At 44.3% G+C, this 20,902-nt stretch overlaps 1 protein-coding gene across 16 annotated transcripts; it reads right to left on the bottom strand.

Moving 5' to 3' along the window:
• Positions 1-3,226: 3,226 nt before the first annotated feature.
• LOC123039319 (uncharacterized) lies at positions 3,227-9,231 on the bottom strand. Of its 16 annotated transcripts, XM_044462583.1 has the most exons (6): positions 8,891-9,231; positions 7,966-8,078; positions 6,957-7,018; positions 6,719-6,808; positions 6,152-6,211; positions 3,227-5,778 (listed from the first exon to the last, which is right to left on the bottom strand). In XM_044462583.1, exon 6 carries the CDS (start codon positions 4,397-4,399, stop codon positions 3,407-3,409), a length of 993 nt encoding a protein of 330 aa, XP_044318518.1. In that variant the 5' UTR covers positions 4,400-5,778; positions 6,152-6,211; positions 6,719-6,808; positions 6,957-7,018; positions 7,966-8,078; positions 8,891-9,231; the 3' UTR covers positions 3,227-3,406. The 16 variants fall into 16 exon arrangements, with proteins under 16 accessions (XP_044318518.1, XP_044318532.1, XP_044318484.1 ...); XM_044462597.1 differs by lacking the exon at positions 6,152-6,211 and having other exon boundaries at positions 7,966-8,092; XM_044462549.1 differs by having other exon boundaries at positions 6,719-7,018.
• Positions 9,232-20,902: the final 11,671 nt, after the last annotated feature.

Below are 20,902 nucleotides of genomic sequence, written 5' to 3'. Positions count from 1 at the left end.
CAAAATCATGGTGGATGAACAACACTGAGTTTGGAGAGATAAAAGCCATGTTGTGCTCTAGTCTGAGCCTTCGTCAGGAAATCCGCCAACTGTAACTCGGAAGGCACATACTGAAGAGCAATAACCTGATCCTGCACACCAGCGCGCACATAGAAAGCATCAACACCAATATGCTTGGTGAGCTCATGCTTCACAGGATCGCGTGCAATGCTGATAGCACCTGTACTGTCAGATAAGAGCAGAGTCGGTGTAGTGACAGAAACACCAAAATCCTGAAGTAACCACCGTAACCAAGTCACCTCTGCCGTCAAAAGAGCCATTGCTCGCAACTCAGCCTCGGCACTCGAACGGGAAACTGCAAGCTGTTTCTTCGTCTTCCAGGCAATGAGAGAACCACCAAGAAAAACACAGTAAGCAGAAAGTGAACGGCGATCTGAAGGATCACTAGCCCACGTAGCATCCGAATAGGCCTGAAGCTGTAAAGAACTGGAGCGAGGAAAGAATAGACGGTGAGAGATCGTGCCTCGAAGATATCGAAGAACACGAAGGAGATGACTATAGTGAACCGAGGTGGGAGCAGAGACAAACTGACTCAGAATATGAACCGGATAAGAGATGTCCGGATGAGTGACAGCTAGATAGACAAGACTGCCAACAAGATGACGATAACGCGTTGGGTCAGGGAGAGGATCACCATCAGTAGCACGGAGGTGAACATTGAGCTCCATAGGAGTCTCAACAACGCGCTCGTCAGTAAGAGCAGCACGAGCAAGAAGATCCTGGATATACTTTTCCTGGGATATAAAAAAGCCATCAGAGGTAGAAGAGACTTCAATCCCAAGAACGTAGCGAAGAGGTCCAAGATCAGACATAAGAAACTGCTCACTAAGACGGGCCTTTACAAAGGCAATATACTCGGGGTCATCCCCCGTGATGATCATGTCATCAACATAAAGAAGAAGAAGAGTCCGACCACGAGGAGAAAGGTGAATAAACAATGCTGGATCATGAGCACTTGCTAAAAAACCAGCAGCAGTGATCACAGAGGCAAAGCGCTCAAACCAGGCGCGGGGGGCTTGCTTAAGGCCATAGAGAGAGCGACGAAGACGACATACCATGCCATCAGGAACAGAATACCCAAGTGGTGGCTGCATGTACACCTCCTCACGCAGCTCACCATTAAGAAAGGCATTCTTAACATCAAGCTGAGATATAGACCAGTGGCGTGCAGAGGCAACGGCAAGAAGTGTACGAACAGTGGTCATATGGGCCACAAGAGCAAAAGTCTCGTCATAATCACGACCATGCTCCTGCTGAAAACCACGAGCCACAAGACGAGCTTTGTGACGCTCAAGAGAACCATCGGAGCGAGTCTTAACCTTGTAGACCCACTTACAAGTGATCGGACGGACTCCGGGAGGAAGAGAAACAAGATCCCAGGTACCAGTGCGTTCAAGAGCAGCAATCTCCTCTGCCATCGCAAACTGCCATTCAGGATGAACAACAGCCTGACGGTAAGAAGTCGGCTCAAGAACAGCAGCACCAGCGGTGGGAAATCCAAAGCGATCAACAGGCGGACGAGGACGAGAACGCAAGCCATAAGTAGGCTGAGAGGAAGATGACGACTCATCCACAGAGGCATCGACTGGTCGTGGACGACGAGTGTAATGCTGAGGAAAAGATGGAATAATAGAAGGAGGAATCGTCAAGGTAGAATCGGGGGGTGGCGACGAAGAAGTCCCCGGAGATGAAGGTGTAAAATCCGATGACAGGCTGGGAGAGGAGACCGGGGAGGAAGTCATCGGAGATGAAGGTGGAGAACCCGGTGACATGCTAGGCGAGGAGACCGGGGAGGATGGTGGCTGCAAATCAACTAGAGGTGGAGAAGGAGGGGAAGTGGAACGGAGAGGTACAGTCTCGACGGGGGTGATAGGTGAGTCAGGAAAAGTGAGGAAAGAGATATCCTGCACTGAAAAAGTCGAGGAAGATGGGCGTGGGTAGAAGGGACGAGACTCATCAAAAGTCACGTCTCGAGAGATACGCATCCGACGACCAATAGGATCCCAACAACGATAGCCCTTATGCTCATCACTGTAGCCTAAGAAAACACACTCAACAGACTGAGCGGTCAGTTTGGTGCGTTCACGAGGGGCAAGAACATAGCAAACACAACCAAACGAGCGAAGCATCGAATAATCGGGAGAACGATCAAAAAGTCGCTCGAAAGGAACACCACCCTGTAGAGCAGCGGAAGGCTGTATATTGATAAGATAGGTGGATGTGGAGACGGCCTCAGCCCAAAAATGAGGCGGGAGAGAGGCAGCAATCATCAATGCACGAGCCGTCTCAAGAAGATGTCGATGCTTTCGCTCAGCCACACCATTCTGAGCATGAGCAGCAGGACAAGAGAATTGGGAGAGAGTCCCGTGCTCAGCAAGAACACCACGCAACATCTTAGAGATATACTCGCCAGCGGAGTCAGCACGAAAAACACGAATGGGTGAAGAGAACTGAGTATGAACCATGGCAGCAAAACGCTTATAAATAGACAACACCTCAGAACGAGAAGTCATGAAATAAAGCCATGTGTAACGAGAGAAATCATATATGAAAATAATATAGTATTTATGACCACCTTTCGAAGCGAAAGGGGCCGGACCCCATACATCAGAATGGACTAAATCGAAAGGACGCTTGGACACTGACTCACTATGTGAATATGGTAACTGAATCTGCTTGCCAAGACAACAACCCTGACACTCTAAAGAGACATCTCCTGAGACAGGCCCCAGAAGACCTCGACGAACTAAAGAAGACAACCGAGAACCACACAGATGACCAAGTCGATGATGCCACTGCTGGAAGGAACCAGTAACGGAGGCGACAGAAGCGGAAGAACTGGCGATGGTGGTGGCAGCGGAAGGAACATGAAGCCAGTCCAACTCCCAAAGACCCTGAGAATCACGGCGGCGAGGGCCAGCCCCAACCAGAGTGTGCGTGCGACGGTCCTGGACAGAACAAGAGTCAACGTCAAGGATGACGCGACAACCAGAATCTGTAAGTTGACCAGCAGAAAACAGATTCATGGTAAGTCGAGGAACATGAGCAACATCAGGAACAGAATAAGAAGGAGTGGTAAGATTGCCTCTACTAGCAACAGAAAGTGGAGTACCATCAGCAGTGAAAACATGAACAGGAGAATCCAGTGATCGAAGAGAGGACAAAGTGGAAGAATGAGAAGACATATGAAAAGAAGCTCCAAAGTCCAGAACCCATGGGGATGTACCTGACTGTGTAGAGGGTGATTGCTCAGTGCGGGAAGCATCAGTCATAGAACCAGCAGTACCCGTCGAGGAAGAACCTAAAGCCGCGAGCAGACGCTTAAGTCTCAGAATATTCTGCTCAGTCAAAGCAATGGCTGAAGCTGTCGAGGTAGATGACGAAGTCCCTGAAGATGATGATCGAGCCTTGCGCAGGTGTTTCTTCTTCGTGTAGCACTGAGACTCAAGATGACCATCATTGTTGCAATAGTCGCAATGTGGACGGGGGCGACCTGAGCCTCCAGAAGGAGTGGGCAAGAGCGGCGGAGCACTCGAGCGAGAAGGGGTCGGTGCAGCAGGTGGCGTAGGAGCACGAGTAGCGAGCACAGAGGGAACCTCCAGCAAACCAGCACCACGTAAGCGAGTCTCCTCAGCACGAATCTCAGAAAGCACCTCCATGAGAGAAATACGGCCACGAGCAAACAACTGAGCACGCCGGGGCTCAAACTCCTTACGGAGCCGAGACAGGAACTCATAGACGCGATGAAACTCCAAATTGGCCTGGACAGCCTGGCAACAGGGGCAGGTACGACACCCAGCACTGCGGAGAGAATCAAGCTGGCGCCAGATAGCAGAACTCTATGCATAGAAGTCATCAACAGTAGAGTCACCCTGCTGAAGAGCATGCTCCTGACGGACCACGGAGAGGTATAAGGCATCACCAGAGGGCTGATAGCGCTGACGAAGACGGGTCCACATCTCAAAGACAGTAGGAAGACCCAGAAATTCAGAAGCAAACTGAGGCAGAACACTAGCAGTGAGAACAGCTGCAGCACGAGCATCATCATCAAGCCACTGGGTGTAAACAGACAGAGCACCATGATACGTCTGAAGAGCCTCCTCATAAGCCAAAACCCTCCCATCATAAGCACGATCAGCAGCCTCATCAGCAAGCTTAGCCGCATCCTTGGCGACCTGATTAGCATCCATAGGAAGAACCGATGGAGTTGGCGGAGTAGGGGCCACCGGAGGAACTGGACGTGGCGGACAGCAGACCTCGCCAGAAAGAACACCCCAGAGACGGATGCCACGCATGTGAATGCGCATAAAGCCAGTGAACTCGGTGTAGTTAGTACCATCAAAGATCACCGGACAGCGAGGGACAGCAACATAGCCCGATGCAGCAGACATTTTTTTTTGTGTGTGTGTGTGTTAGTCAGGGGCAGACGAACGTAGCAGACCAATCAGCCGAGATCCGGCGGCGTGACGAATCAATACACCAGCACCACGTATCAGCAGAAGCAGCAAGCAGCACCCGTAGGAAGTGGCTAGCACCACGTATCACCGGAGAGCAAAGTAGCACTACGTGGAGATGTAGCACGGATCGATGAGATCTTCAACTGAGGACAAACGGGTGATTGATCTGGAGGCCCGGTCCTGCCGTGGGCAGATCTGCAGGCAAGCAAACTCCTCCGAGATCGGCAGCTGGCAGCAGATCAGATCCAGAGGAAGCCGGCTCGAGCGGGGCCAACTCAATCCAGAGGAAAACCGGCTTGCTCGTGTTCGATCCAGGGAGACGGGACTGGGGAAGGAGCCGGCCTGAGTTGACCTGCAAGGGAGAGTAGCGGGCGTGGAGAGCCGCCGGCTACGATAGACAGAGAAAAAGGAGCAGCGGCCACAGAGGATGGCGGCGACGCGGGTTGGATCAATAGCACGAGTTGCAGCGTGCAAAAAAAAATTGACCTAGCTCTAATACCATGTTAGGAAATATGCAACTCGTATTCCCATGAGGCCATAGGCCGATATATATACATGTACAGGTGTGGAACATATGCAGGAAACCCCTTATACAACGGGATAAATACAAAGGGGTACATGACTTATATTATAACTCTAACACCTTTAATCCGAATAAGAAAAATACAAAAGTTGTTTATCACTATCCATTTTTTCACCACTACTATATGGTTCCTGTAGTTCGAGTTTATTCTAAATAATAGTAGCATCATTATTACCAACATTCAGTAGGTCATTGCCTCTATATGAATTGGACTTTTTGATATGTGATTCCGCTCTTTTAAAATTTATTCACTATAATCCTTGTACAATGTGTGAGAAATCTGACAAAATATGTTTAGAACTTGAGAAGCATATTAACAAATAAGTGGCTAGCACAGTTTGCAAAACAGAGCATGATGGATGACAGAGAAAGAGAGACAGATAGAGAGAGTATTTTTAGACCTTGAGAAGCATATTAACAAATAGGTGGGCAACACAAACTTGCAAAACATAGAATATTGTATGAGAGACAGATGGGGTTGTAGCGTTGCTTACAGATAAATTTTCTTGTGGACATTCAGCAACTTGGACCATGACTTGGAGCGAGGGATCCATGGTGGTTGTTCTCATCCACAACAACGGCTCTCGCTGTAAGCAACGAAAAAAGAACCCGCATTTTCGAGGTCTCACAGCAGCTGACTGTGGACTCCCCGTTCGGGCTCCGTAAATGTTCACACAGCTGGAATAAAAGGCAAAAGTATTGTCACCTGTTACCTTTCTTTCACGAATTACATTGCATCAGAGAATGGTAAAGGGCAAGGCAAATCACAAAGTAACCTGGTTAACCTATTGCAATATCAGCTCCTTTGTTTTGTTTTCATGGAGCTGATTCTCTATCCAAACAACAACCATCTCACAGGTTGTGCACATAACATCCGAGCCAACATTTTCTATACTGACAACGGATTCAATCCTGTTGATGTGTTAGTTATGTAACCTCAGGTGTTCATTGAGAACTACGTTACTGTCAGTGGTTGTGTTGCAGGGTTCTGTAAAGTGTTGTCCTGGTCGATCCTTGTGTACATGCATGTGAAGTGCACTTTGTACAGTACCTGAAGCAATAATTTGGCCATACATGTGACTTCATTTATCTTGATTTTGACAGACTGTGACTGCATTTAACCACAGAACAAAAATATAACATCTCCATTAGATGAATTATGAGAGATTCTAACTGCATTTTGCTGGACTACACAGAATATAACTAAAAACTGATATTTCACAAGATGTAATTGCACTTGTTGTATATGAATTGAAATGCCATTCCATTAGCAGTACTGAGAGGAACATATAGGTATAGCAGCAATTTGCATGAAGAGAGCTGAGACAAACACAACACTATTTAATTTAAGTTACAATATCGCAGCCATAGGAAAATATAACAGAAACACAAGAGCACTTATTTAGGTCAAGTTTGTATGCCTTTATACATTAAAAATTCCCTCCTTCATCGCTTGTACGGATGCCATGAAATCATTTGAGAACTTATGTGCCTCTTGCATCCTGTAGTAACCAGTGCAAACATATCCGATGGCTAGCTTCTATTTTGGGGCTAGAACATTGTGATCTTAAATAAACGTTACCATGACAAGAAAATTTGTTGGCAAGCCATCACATACATGAAAGCTGGGGCATCCCCGAGGCACTCATCGTCGATGGTCAGGCGACCGCCGCCGCAGCTTGATCACAACTCCTTGATTGTACTCCCTCTGTTTCTAAATATGTCTTTTTAGAGATTCCACTACAAAACTACATACTTGATTTATATTTGGGTAGATACTTTTCAGTGATTGAAAATATTTGAGATAGATCATAGAGCTGGTGTATATTAATCAGGCAGGGGAAGAAGGAACATACTTGATTTAGGCCGTCAGACTGTTAGTTGTAACCATGTTATTCTGTCGAGCTTTTCCATCAAGCTGTCGAAAAAGTATCAAAGTAGAAGTTGTTAAACATGAAACTACCAAGTTATCTACTGTGCTATTGTGGTTGTGAATCAGAGTAAGGTCCTTCAACTGAGGTTCTTGCCATTTTTAGTTAGCAACTAATTGTCTTGAGGCGCTCTGACCCCAATGTACCCATGGTCTGACCATGAGATTTATTATCCATCAGAAGCTCGCAGCCTTTTTCTTGACTTCATGCCCTTTTCAAGTGGAGTTGCAGAGTATGAATAGGGAAATGATCATAGATGGCAACACCTATAATATTATTTATCTTGATAAAGATGCACTGGATTCGCAAGTAGTTTTAGTGTTTTTTTTTCTAAATGGCTCAAGTACTTGAGCTTCTGCAATCATGAAAAACAAAAAAAGGCGTCCTGTCAACTGCTCAAGCTAATAGAACATATCCATTATTTCAAAATTAAAAATTAACAGATCTGCATTGTGCATGATTGTAAACAGCCTATCTCTAAGAAATTGTTTGCATGCATCATCACTCGTAGATATTTAGTAGCAATATTTTATTTATAATATTGTAGACAGTACAAAGGAATCATAACTAAATTTTGCATCAACTTTTCGAGTTTGGCCACCCTGAGCTGTATAGTTGCAGCATGATGAAGACGGCATTGCTCTATGTGTGGTTTCTTAATTTCAACTCAAACAGAGAAGAAGCTTTCTCAATTTCTCAATGTTGCCAATGCTGTTTGGTATGAAGATGTTTTCAGTGCCATTATCCAATAGGCAATATCTATCCATAAATGATCAACAAATAACAAAGTGCATTACTGAGAGAGGATGCAGAGCATCCAGAAGAAGGGCCTAGGCATATATGTGCGCGTAACTTGAGCCGATCAATCGACCAAAATTAGAGCCTCTCTGTCTGAAGAAAAACTTATTGTACCAAAAAGACCAGAGTTTATCACCTTTGTTGCTACGTCTCTGCTGGGCATCATGGCCTCGCATTGGATATCTTTGCTTCTGCGCTGTCAATCTGTCGGGTGTCCGAAAGCGCCTACTGGTTGTCATTTTTGTGTGTCTGCGTGAGAGCATCTAAAAAAGTAAGTCAAGGGTGCATCATGTTATAGGAGAAGAACATCAGCACATAAGCTAACTTGACCTTAACTCCACATGTCGTGGACACCAAATCCATTTTCAGTACACATAATTAAAAACTTCAAATTGATTGAGTTATAATAGTTTTGATATATTTCTATAGTTTTGTAGTTCTGCTAAAATGCAAGTTGGAAACTATTATTAGCATAACATTTCAGCACCTATTCAATGTTCATATCCAAAATTTATGCATCCAGTTTGTTCGAAAAAAATAACTTAATTTTCCTAGATGCATTGGCATGTGCAGTATGTTCACTTTGAAAACAAATTACACCAGGCCTCATACATTAAAGAAAAACCTGGGGAAAAAATGAAGTTCAACTCTTTATAAGCATAACATCAAACATGTTGTGGGCGCAATCTCAAGAAAAGGGGCACATATTTATTTGGGAAGAATGCAGTTGTCCATCCATATATAAGAGATAGAGAGAGGGGTAGCTTGTGAGGGAGAGGAGCAGAAACATCCGTCCATGACCACCAGTACAGAGAGAGGTTCGCATGCTCTGAGCTTCGATTTGAAAAGGTTCTGCAGTAGTGCTATGGGCAGTGGGGCCGAACTGGTGCGTGGTGGGGGTGGGGAGCCTTCCGACGTGGGCAGGCGGGGCGGCGCGCTGGGAAGGTGGCTCCGCACGGCAGTGCCTGGCGAGCGGGTGCTGAAACAACGGCGGCGCTGGATGGATGGGGGCAGGGGCAGATTGAGGGGAGGTAGGAAAAGAGGGGAGATGAATGGAATACCTAGTGGTCAAGTCCTCGTTCGTACTCCACCCGTGGCCTGATTGGTGTCGCCCGAACGGGCGGCTCTGGATCCCTCCGTCTCCCGCGGCCGTCCGTCCGCCGTCGCCCGTCTCCGGCGAGCTCCTGCCCTCCCCTCCTTTCTTCCTTCTTCTCTTCCTCACCTCCCTCTCTTCACTTGCGACCCCTCCTCCCACCTCTGAATCGGCGTCCCCAGGCCCTGCCGGTCCCGGATCCGACCCCCGTGAGCTCCAGCCGTCGCCTTCATTCTCCATCGAGCAGCCGCCGCCCCAGCCGCTCGTTCTACACCGGGGTATTTTTGCAACGTTATCTCAGAGCCACCCCAACAGGATCACGGGTTGAATACAAAAAAGTGCGGGATCCTTTTTGTAAGAATGAAGTGTTTTCTCAGATACACTTAAGTAGGATTGCGGGTTAATTTCTCAGAAACAGGGGGACTTTTTTGCAAAAAGGCCGACAACGTACGACCAGAAGCAGTCGCTGGTTTATTAGTAGGTAAAGATGGAGATATATAGGCGGAAGAAGTACGTCAACGGGGCCACGAGGGGGTGGGCGCGCCCCCTGCCTCGTGGCCTCCTCGTAGATCCCCTCACGTGCACTCCAAGTCTTCTGGGCTTCTTTCCTTCCAAAAATAAGTTCCATGAAGTTTCAGGTCAATTGGACTTCGTTTGATTTTTCTTTTCTGCGAAACCCTAAAATAGGCAAAAAAACAGAAACTGGCACTGGTGTAACACCACGGATATGATTTACCCAATATGTACTCCAACTCTTGCCGTTTCCGGCCTTAAGTTATTTTATTTTCTCGGGTTCGGGTTTTTGTCTCCGTGTGTTGTTATCGTTGTCATGCATCTCATATCATGTCATCATGTGCATTGCATTTGCATACGTGTTCATCTCATGCATTCGAGCATTTTCCCCGTTGTCCGTTTTGCATTCCGGCGCTTCGTTCTCCTCCGGTGATCATTTCTACCTTTTTTTCATGTGTGGGGATTAAACATTTCCGGATTGGACCGAGACTTGCCAATCGGCCTTGGTTTACTACCGGTAGACCGCCTGTCAAGTTTCGTACCATTTGGACTTCGTTTGATGCTCCAACGGTTAACCGAGGGACCGAAAAGACCTCGTGTGTGTTGCAGCCCAACACCCCTCCAAGTTGGCCCAAAACCCACCAAAACCCTCTCCATCATCTAGAACGTTCGATCACGATCGCGTGTCCAAAAACCGCACCTCATTTGGACACTCCTAGCTCCCTCTACCTCTATATAAAGAACCCTCCAAAAATCTCCTTCTCCTTCCTCCCGAAAACCTAGCTCCTCGTCCACCGCGCCGCGCCGAACAAAATCCGCGCCGACGGACATTGTCCGCTCCCCCCGCTAGCCACTCCGGGAGCGCCACGTGGCCAGCGCCCGCGCCCACTTCGCCGGCCCGCCCGGGCCCAGGCGGGGCCCCCCGGCCTGAGCCGCCGCTTCCCGCGGGCCAGATCCGCCCGCCGCCCGCGCCCTTCTCCTTCCCCGACGCCGACGAGCCGCCGCCGCCGCCTCTCCGCCTCGGCCACCGTCCGCCGCTCGTCGTCGGACCCGTCCCCGCGCCTCCTCGCCACCCCGCGGTGGCCGGACACCTCCTCGTCGCCGGATCCGGCCGGAGGAGGCCGGATCTACTCTCCCCTACCTCCCTGCCGCTCCGTCGGGCTCGCCGGAGCCGCGGCGACCTCGCCGGAATTTACCTCGGGTTGCGTGCCGCGAGGAACCCTAGATCCGCGGGTGGTCATTTTCTTCTAAGTCCTCAAGTTCTCAGTTCCATATGCCCATGTTCATCGTGCTATAACTTTGCACCCGTAACTCCGTTTTACGCATATAGCATATCAAAATGTTCGTCTCAGAGAGCACATTATTTCATCTCAGTGCATCATTTTCATTTGAGTTCATCTTGATGCCCGAAATGCTGTTGGAAGAATGCTATTTGAGATAATTGTCAGATCTGCTGCTCCAATTAGATATTTGTCATTTTTGCCATGATTATTGTGTGTATGATATGTCCTTGAGCTCTACATGTGTTTTGTTATATGTTTTGCCATCTATCCAGAGGTGCAACCCATGTATTTTTGTGATATGTGTGGTGACTAGCACAATCTTGCAAAGTGGGGCATTCGTTAATGCTGATTTCAGGGACTTAGCATTTCCACTAAGTCCTTGGACTGTTTATCTCATATGGCCATATGTTCATGTTGTTTCCTAGTGACCGTGCCTCTTTTGAGGATGATCAGTAAGGATGTTTTGTTAATCTTGTGGTGCTCTATCCATCCATGTCTTTATTTGCAATTATGGAGCACCCTAGCTTGAGTCAATCGAGCTCTACTTTTGTCATTTTGTGAATCTGGGCAGATTGTCTACTTGTTAGCGATTTTGCCGAGGATGTTGTATTTGATCCGTGCATGCTATGTTATTGTTCTTGCCATGTATAGCTTGTATTTTGTGTATTCTTGATGGGTGTATGATTAGATTGCCATGACATTCTCTGTAGTGAGTGCATCGAGCTCGTAAACATGCCTACTTGATATCTGTTTTCAGCATGCTCCAGTTTTCACTAAGTCTGAAAACTGATTATGTTTTTGTCATGTTCACATGCTTGCAATTGTATTTTTTGATCCCTTTTGGCTCAAGGTCACTAAGGGACTTTTGTTAAGCTCTTTGAGTATCTCCATGCCATGTTTTACTTTGCCATGTTCAGGTCCTGTAACATGTAGTTTTGTTGCTCCGAAGTGTGCTATCTGATCTGAAATTCTAGACAAGTGTTAATTTCACTAAGTCTGAGATCTGTTTGCCAAATGCATTTTTGCCATGCTTGTTTGAACCTGTTAATGGATGAATTGGCAGTAGCTCAGTGCTAGACTTTTGTTAAGCATCATGAATGGATCCCTGCCATGTATTTTGTTGTCATGTTTGGGTGCTGTAGCATGTTCATCTTGTTGCATTTAGATGGCTACTTGCTGTAAATCGCAGACCGGTGCCATATTTGAATTGCTTGCCATTTCCAAACCGTAACTCCGATTCTGGCGTTCTTTATATCGTTTTCAAGCGATTTCATCTCATTTTCTAGTGGCACACTTGGATTTACAAGTTGAGGCCAGGTTCATGCATTCCTTGTCAAATCTTGCATATACATCACATATTGCATCCCGCATAGCATACCATGATTGCATCATACTGTTTGATCCTTGCACGTGGTTGATTGTGTCCTTGTTGCTTGTTTGTCTTGTTTGGGTAGAGCCGGGAGACGAGTTCGCTAACGAGGAGCCCGTTGAGTTTGCTTTCGAGGATCCAGTCAACTCTGACAACTTTGCAGGCAAGATGATCATACCCTCGAAATCACTACTATCTTTGCTTTGCTAGATGCTCGCTCTTTTGCTATGCCATGCTGCGATGCCTACCACTTGCTTATCATGCCTCCCAAATTGCCATGTCAAACCTCTAACCCACCATGTCCTAGCAAACCATTGATTGGCTATGTTACCACTTTGCTTAGCCCCTCTTATAGCGTTGCTAGTTGCAGGTGAAGATTGGAGACCGTTCCTTGTTGGAACATTATTTACTTGTTGGGATATCATTATATTGCCATGTTATCTTAATGCATATATATACTTAGTAAAGGGTGGAAGGCTCGGCCTCTCGCCTAGTGTTTTGTTCCACTCTTGCCGCCCTAGTTTCCGTCATATCGGTGTTATGTTCCCGGATTTTGCGTTCTTTACGCGGTTGGGTTATAATGGGAACCCCTTGATAGTTCGCCTTGATTAAAGCTTTTCCAGCAATGCCCAACCTTGGTTTTGCCATTTGCCACCTAGCCCCTTTTCCCTTGAGTTTCCGGAGCCCGAGGGTCATCTTATTTTAAACCCCCCCCCCCCGGGCCAGTGCTCCTCTGAGTGTTGGTCCAACCTAGAGCCCCTTGCAGCGCCACCTCGGGGAAACTTGAGGGCTGGTTTTAGTTGTACGGATTGCTTATCCGATTGTGCCCTGAGAACGAGATATGTGCAGCTCCTATCGGGATTTGTCGGCACATTCGGGCGGTGTTGCTGGATTTGTTTTAACTTGTCGAAGCGTCTTGAAGAACCGAGGTACCGAGTCTGATCAGAATGTCTCGGGAGGAGGTATATTCCTTCGTTGACCGTGAGAGCTTGTCATGGGCTAAGTTGGGACTCCCCTGCAGGGATTTGAACTTTCGAAAGCCGTGCCCGTGGTTATGGGCAGATGGGAATTTGTTAATGTCCGGTTGAAGATAACTTGAACCTTAACTTAATTAAAATGAATCAACAGTGTGAGTTGCCGTGATGGTCTCTTCTCGGCGGAGTCCGGGAAGTGAACACGGTGTTGGAGTAATGCTTGCGCAGGTTGTTCTCTAGATTACTCGCTCGTGCTTTGCCTCCTCTTCTCGCTCTCTTTTGCGAATAGGATAGCCACCATATATGCTAGTCGCTTGCTGCAGCTCCACATATATTTACCTTGCCTTACCTTTTAAGCTTAAATAGTCTTGATCACGAGGGTGCGAGATTGCTGAGTCCCCGTGGCTCACAGATTACTATTACACCAGATGCAGGGCCTGATGATTCCGTTCCAGATGACACGCTTGAGCTCAAGTGGGAGTTCGACGAGGACTCTCAACGATACTATGTTTCTTTTCCTGATGATCAGTAGTGGTGCCCAGTTGGGGTGATCGGGACCGTGTCGCATGTTGGGTTATCTTTTATTTTAGCGCCATAGTCGGGCCATGAGTGTTTGAATGTTGTAATGCTATTCATGTACTTTGATTGACGTGGCGAGTGTAAGCCAACTATGTATCTCCCCTTTTATTATCTATATTACATGGGATGTTGTGATGATTGCCTAACTTGCGACATTGCTTTCAATGCGGTTATGCCTCTAAGTCGTGCCTCAACACATGGGAGATATAGACGCATCGAGGGCGTTACAACTGGGCTCTAGGTTAATAGGTTAGTCCCAAAAATCATATAAAATAGCATATAAATGCATATAAAACATCCAAGGTTGATAATATAATAGCATGGAACAATAAAAAATTATAGATACGTTGGAGACGTATCATGGATCACGTGATATCCCATTGTCACCACAGATAAGCACATGCAAGACATACATCAAGTGTTCTCAAATCCTTAAAGACTCAATCCGATAAGATAATTTTAAAGGGAAAACTCAATTCATCACAAGAGAGTAGAGGGGGAGAAACATCATAAGATCCAACTATAATATTAAAGCTCGCGATACATCAAGATCGTTCCGAATCAAGAACACGAGAGAGAGAGAGATCAAACACATAGCTACTGATACATACCCTCAGCCCCAAGGGTGAACTACTCCCTCGTCATGGAGAGCGCCGAGATGATGAAGATGGCCACCGGAGAGGGATTCCCCCCTCCGGCAGGGTGCCGGAATGGGTCTAGATTGGTTTTCGGCGGCTACAGAGGCTTGCGGCGGCGGACTCCCGATCTAGGTTTCTTTCTGGAAGTTTGGGGTTATATAAGAGGTTTTGGAGTCGGGAACAAGTCAGGAGGGTCACTGAGGCGGCCACGAGGTAGGGGGCGCGCCCCCAACCCTCGTGGTGGCCTCGGGACTCTTCTGGCCAATCTCCAGTACTCCGTGGGCTTCTTCTGGTCCAAAAATGATTTCCGTGAAATTTTAGGTCAATTGGACTCCGTTTGATTTTCCTTTTCTGCGATACTCAAAAACAAGGAAAAAACAGAAACTGGCACTTGGCTCTAGGTTAATAGGTTAGTCCCAAAAATCATATAAAATAGCATATAAATGCATATAAAACATCCAAGGTTGATAATATAATAGCATGGAACAATAAAAAAAATTATAGATACGTTGGAGACGTATCACCTTCCCAGAGGGATGTTTCCCCGGCAAAACAGCTCCGCCGGAGCCCTAGATTGGTTCTGCCTCGTGGCGGTGGAGTTTCATTCCGAGAGCTTGCTTATGATTTTTTTTCCAGGGCGAAAGACTTCATATAGCCGAAGATGGGCACCGGAGGCCTGCCAGGGGGCCCACGAGACAAGGGGCGCGCCCAGGGGGTAGGGCGAGCCCCCCACCCTCGTGGATGGTGGGTGGCCCCCCTCTGGTGCTTCCTTTGCCCAATTTTTTTATATTTATAAAAATGACTCCCATGGAGTTTCAGGACTTTTGGAGTTGTGCAGAATAGGTTTCTAATATTTGCTCCTTTTCCAGCCCAGAATTCTAGCTGCCAGCATTCTCCCTCTTCGTGTAAACCTTGTAAAATAAGAGAGAATAGGCATAGGTATTGTGACATAATGTGTAATAACATCCCATAATGCAATAAATATCAATATAAAAGCATGATGCAAAATGGACGTATCAATCCCCCAAGCTTATACCTCTCTTGTCTTTAAGCGGAAGCCGATATCGAGAAGTATGTCCACATGTTTAGAGATAGAGGTGTCGATAAAATAAAATACGGACATAAGAGCATCATGATCATTCTTATAACAGCAACATAAATATATATTGTCATATGATTTCTTATGCTAAAGTAACAATTCATTCACAGTTTTCAAGTATGAATCAGAAACTTCACTGAAAACTAACAAACTATAATCTCAGTCATTGAAGCAATTGCAACTTATCATAACATCGGAAAGAGTCATATAAGAGCTTTTCAGCAAGTCCACATACTCAACTACAATTTAGTCTTTCACAATTGCTAACACTCACGCAATACTTATGGGTATGAAGTTTTAGTCGAACACAGAGAAAGATAGGGGCTTATAGTTTTGCCTCCCAATCTTTTACCTCAAGGGTAATGTCAACAATAATAGTTCATGAAAACTCACATCCAATTAGCTATATATATCAGGATCTTTCCAACACACAGTGTTTGCCAAAGCATAAAATGTAAAAAGGAAAGGTGAAGATCAGCATGACTCTTGTATAAGGTATAAGACAAAAATAAAAGGCAGACCCTTTGCAGAGGGAAGCAGAGGTTGTCATATGTTTTATGGTTGGATGCACGAAATCTTAATGCAAAAGAACGTCACTTTATATTGCCACTTGTGATATGGACCTTTATTATGCAGTCTATCGCTTTTATTTCTTCCACATCACAAGATCGTATAAAGCTTATTTTCTCCACACTAATAAATCATACATATTTAGAGAGCAATTTTTATTGCTTGCAACAATGACAACTTACTTGAAGGATCTTACTCAATCCATAGGTAGATATGGTGGACTCTCATGGCAAAACTGGGTTAAAGGATATTTGGAAGCACAAGTAGTATCTCTACTTGGTGCAAAGAATTTGGCTAGCATGAGGGGAAAGGCAAGCTCAACATGTTGGATGATCCATGACAATATAATTTATTTTGGATGTAAGAAAGCATAACCCATTACGTTGTCTTCCTTGTCCAACATCAACTTTTCAGCATGTCATATTTTAATGAGTGCTCACAATCATAAAAGATGTCCAAGATAGTATATTTATATGTGAAAACCTCTCTTTCTTTATTACTTCCTATTAATTGCAACGATGACCAAAACTATGTTTGTCAACTCTCAGCAACTTTTATTCATCATACTCTTTATATGTGAAGTCATTACTCTCCGTAAGATCCATAAGATCTCTTTATTTCTTTTTATTCTTACTTATATTCCCTCAAGATCATAGCAAGATAACCAATCCCTTGACTCAAAACTAATCCTAATTATATATAGCTCACGGACTCGATTACATAGAAGGATCATAAAGCAAAACTCACAACTAAATCATACTAAAACTTTATTCTACTAGAACAAGATATAACCAAAAGGATCGAACTAAGAAAAACGGTAAAGATAAAAGTGTGATGGTGATACGATACCGGGGCACTCCCCCAAGCTTGGCAGTTGCCAAGGGGAGTGCCCATACCCGTGTATTTATGTCTCCTTTGGTGGTAGTGATGATGGAGTTGTTGATGACGTAGGCTTGTCGTCCAACATCAAGTGTAGGAGGTGCTCCAACTTACGAATAATGCCCTTGAATGCAGTGATATGCTCTTGCAACACAATATTTTCACGAGTTAGATACTTGTTCTGCACCCAAACTATTTCAATCATCGAAAGCTTCAATTTCAGTAGGGGTAAGAAGATTGTAATGAGGTTGAAGAAAATCTTCTTCTTCTGCCGCCGGAGCTTGATCCTCCGTGGCCTTCTTGATTCCATCATCCTTGTTGATCTCCCCGGGTTCTTCTCTCTTCAGCACTATCTTCATTAGCCAAGCATCGTTGCCCTGATTGTTGGAGGAGGGGGGCGACATGATGCCTGGCCTTGACAATTCTGGCAGAAAATAGCTCGAAACAAAGACATGAGATATTTGCGTGGTACGGTGGTCAAAACCTTCGGGAGATTATATAATGAATTTTTACCGATCAAAAGAAGTATCGTGCAAGAAAACATAGTCCGGAGGGCACACGAGGTGCCCACGAGGCAGGGGGCGCGCCCAGGGGGTAGGGCGCGCCCTCCACCCTCGTGGACGCCTCGTATCCTTTCCGGACTGCTTCTTATTCTCCTATTTTCTTAAGTATTCCAAAACAAAGAAAAATTGCTATTAGAACTGTTTTGGAGTCGGTTTACTTACCGTACCACATACCTATTCCTTTTCGGAGGCTGAAACGTTCCGGAAGGTGTCCCTTATATACTCCTCCGGGGTTACGGTTTCAATAACATTAGTTTCAACATTTATAGGATTACCTGAGATATAATGTTTGATTCTTTGACCGTTCACCACCCTCGGACTTGTGCCTTCGAAGTTGTTGATTTTGATGGCACCGGAATGATAGACCTCCTCGATAACGTAAGTACCTTCCCATTTAGAGAGGAGTGTTCCTGCAAAAAATCTTAAATGAGAGTTGTATAATAATACATAATCACCTACATTAAACTCATGTTTTTGTATCCTTTTGTCATGCCATCTTTTAACTTTTTCTTTAAACAGTTTGGCATTCTCATAGGCCCGGGTTCTCCATTCATCAAGTGAGCTAATGTCAAATAGTCTCTTCTCAACCGGCAAGTTTGAAATCATAATTGAGCTCTTTAATGGCCCAATATGCCTTATGTTCTAGTTGGAGAGGTAAGTGACATGCTTTTGCATAAACCATTTTATATGGAGACATACCCATAGGATTTTTATATGCAGTTCTATAGGCCCATAATGCATCATCAAGTTTTTTGGACCAATTCTTTCTAGATCTATTAACAGTCTTTTGCAAAATTAATTTAAGCTCTCTATTGCTCAGTTCTACTTGACCACTAGACTGTGGATGATATGGAGATGCAATTCTATGATTAACATCATACTTAGCAAGCATTTTATGAAAAGCACCATGAATAAATTGTGAACCACCATCAGTCATTAAGTATGTAGGGACTCCAAACCTCGGAAAAATAACTTCTTTAAGCATCTTAATAGAGGTGTTATGATCAACACTACTAGTTGGAATAGCTTCTATCCACTTAGTAACGTAATCAACAGCAACTAAAATATGTGTATACCCATTAGAGGAAGGAAACGGTCCCATATAATCAAAGCCCCAAACATCAAATGGTTAAATAACAAGTGAATAATTCATAGGCATTTCTTGACGTCTACTAATATTACCAATTCTTTAACATTCATCACAAGACAAGACAAACTTACGGGCATCCTTGAAGAGAGTAGGCCAATAAAAACCAGATTGCAATACCTTATGTGCAGTTCTATCTCCAGCATGGTGTCCTCCATAAGCCTCGGAGTGACACTTGCGTAGGATCTGTTCCTGTTCATACTCAGGTACACAACGTCTAATAACACCATCTACTCCTTCTTTATAAAGGTGTGGGTCATCCCAGAAGTAATGTCTTAAATCATAGAAAACCTTTTTCTTTTGCTGGTATGTAATTGGCATAATCAGCATACCATGGAGCAGTATGAGAAGCATTTATGACAGCTAATTGTTCATCAGGAAAGCTATCATCTATAGGTAGTGGGTCATCAAGAACATTCTCTAACCTAGATAAGTTGTCTGCAACGGGGTTCTCAGCTCCCTTTCTATCAATAATATGTAAATCAAATTCTTGTAGTAGGAGAACCCATCTAATAAGTCTAGGTTTAGCATCTTTATTTTCCATAAGGTATTTAATAGCAGCATGATCAGTGTGAACAGTTACTTTAGAATCAACAATATAAGGTCTGAACTTATCGCAAGCAAACACAACTGCTAAAAATTCCTTTTCGGTAGTAGCATAATTTCTCTGGGCACTGTCTAGAGTTCTACTAGCATATTGGATAACATTTAATTTCTTATCAACTCTTTGTCCTAGAACAACACCTACATCATAATCACTAGCATCACACATAATTTCAAAGGGTAAATTCCAATCAGGAGGCTGAACAATAGGTGTAGAAATCAAGGCTTTCTTAAGTATTTCAAATGCTTCTACACAATCATCATCAAAGATAAAAGGAATATCTTTTTGTAAGAGATTAGTCAGAGGCCTGGAATTTTTTGAGAAGTATTTAATAAACCTCCTATAAAAATCGGCATGACCAAGGAAACTTCTTATACCTTTATTGTCTTTAGGACACGGCATCTTTTCAATAGCATCAACTTTAGCTTTATCAACTTCAATACCTCTTTCAGAAATTTTATGCCCCAAGACAATACCTTCATTAACCATAAAGTGGCACTTCTCCCAATTTAAGACAAGATTAGTTTCTTCACGCCTCTGCAAAACTCGATCAAGGTTGCTTAAGCAATCATCAAAAGAAGTTCCATATACAAAAAAATCATCCACGAATACCTCAAAAATATTTTCACGAAAGTCAGAGAATATAGCGGTCATACATCTTTGAAAGGTAGCAGGTGCATTACATAAACCAAAAGGCATACGTCTATAAGCAAAGGTACCGAAAGGGCAAGTAAAAGTGGTCTTTTCTTGATCTTCTTTTAACACAGGTATTTGAGAAAAACCAGAATAACCATCTAGAAAGCAAAAAATGTGTATGTTTGGATAATCTTTCTAGCATTTGATCAATAAAAGGTAAAGGGTAATGATCCTTTTTAGTAGCTTTATTTAGTTTGCGGAAGTCAATTACCATTCTATACCTGTAAAAATTCTTTGTGGGATCAATTCATCTTTATCATTTGGAACAACAGTAATACCTCCCTTCTTAGGGACACAATGGACAGGACTTACCCACTGACTATCAGCAACGGGATAAATTATACCTGCCTCCAGAAGCTTTAGTATTTCTTTTCTTACCACTTCTTTCATCTTAGGATTTAATCGTCGTTGGTGATCAACAACCAGCTTAGCATCTTTTTCCAATTTTATTTTGTGCTGGCATAGAGTGGGACTAATGCCCTTAAGATCATCAAGAGTATATCCAATAGCAGCACGGTGCTTCTTTGGAGTTTTCAATAATTTCTCTTCTTCTTGCTCTGAAAGGTTAGCACTAATAATAACAGGATATATCTTCTTTTCATCAAGATAAGCATATTTAAGAGTATCAGGTAATGGTTTAAGCTCAAACACGGGATCACCCTTGGGTGGAGGAGGATCTCTAGGATTTCGACAGGCAAGTTGTGTTTCAAGATAGGTCCCTGTTTAAAGAATACTTCATCTATTTCCCTTCTTTCATTCATAAACATATCATTTTCATGGTCTAGCAAATATTGTTCTAAAGGATCACTAAGAGGCACGGCAATAGAAGAAAGACCAATAATTTCATCTTTACTAGGCAATTCTTTATTATGGGGTTGTCTACGAAATTTAGCAAAATTAAAATCAGGAGACATATCCCCTAAACCAACAGAAACAATATCCTTTTTGCAGTCTATCTTAGCATTAACAGTATTCAAGAAGGGTCTACCAAATATAATGGGACAAAAGTCATCTTGTGGGGAACCAAGAACAAGAAAATCAGCAGGATATTTAACTTTTACACACA

The sequence above is a fragment of the Triticum aestivum genome, chromosome 1A (assembly GCF_018294505.1).
Source record: "Triticum aestivum cultivar Chinese Spring chromosome 1A, IWGSC CS RefSeq v2.1, whole genome shotgun sequence".
NCBI lineage: Eukaryota > Viridiplantae > Streptophyta > Magnoliopsida > Poales > Poaceae > Triticum > Triticum aestivum.
This window is presented reverse-complemented; position numbering and strand designations above follow the sequence as displayed.

Bases quoted from the DNA above. Each gene is read 5' to 3' on its own strand.
- LOC123039319 (XM_044462597.1), bottom strand. From the start codon at position 4,399: ATGGTACTAACTACACCGAGTTCACTGGCTTTATGCGCATTCACATGC.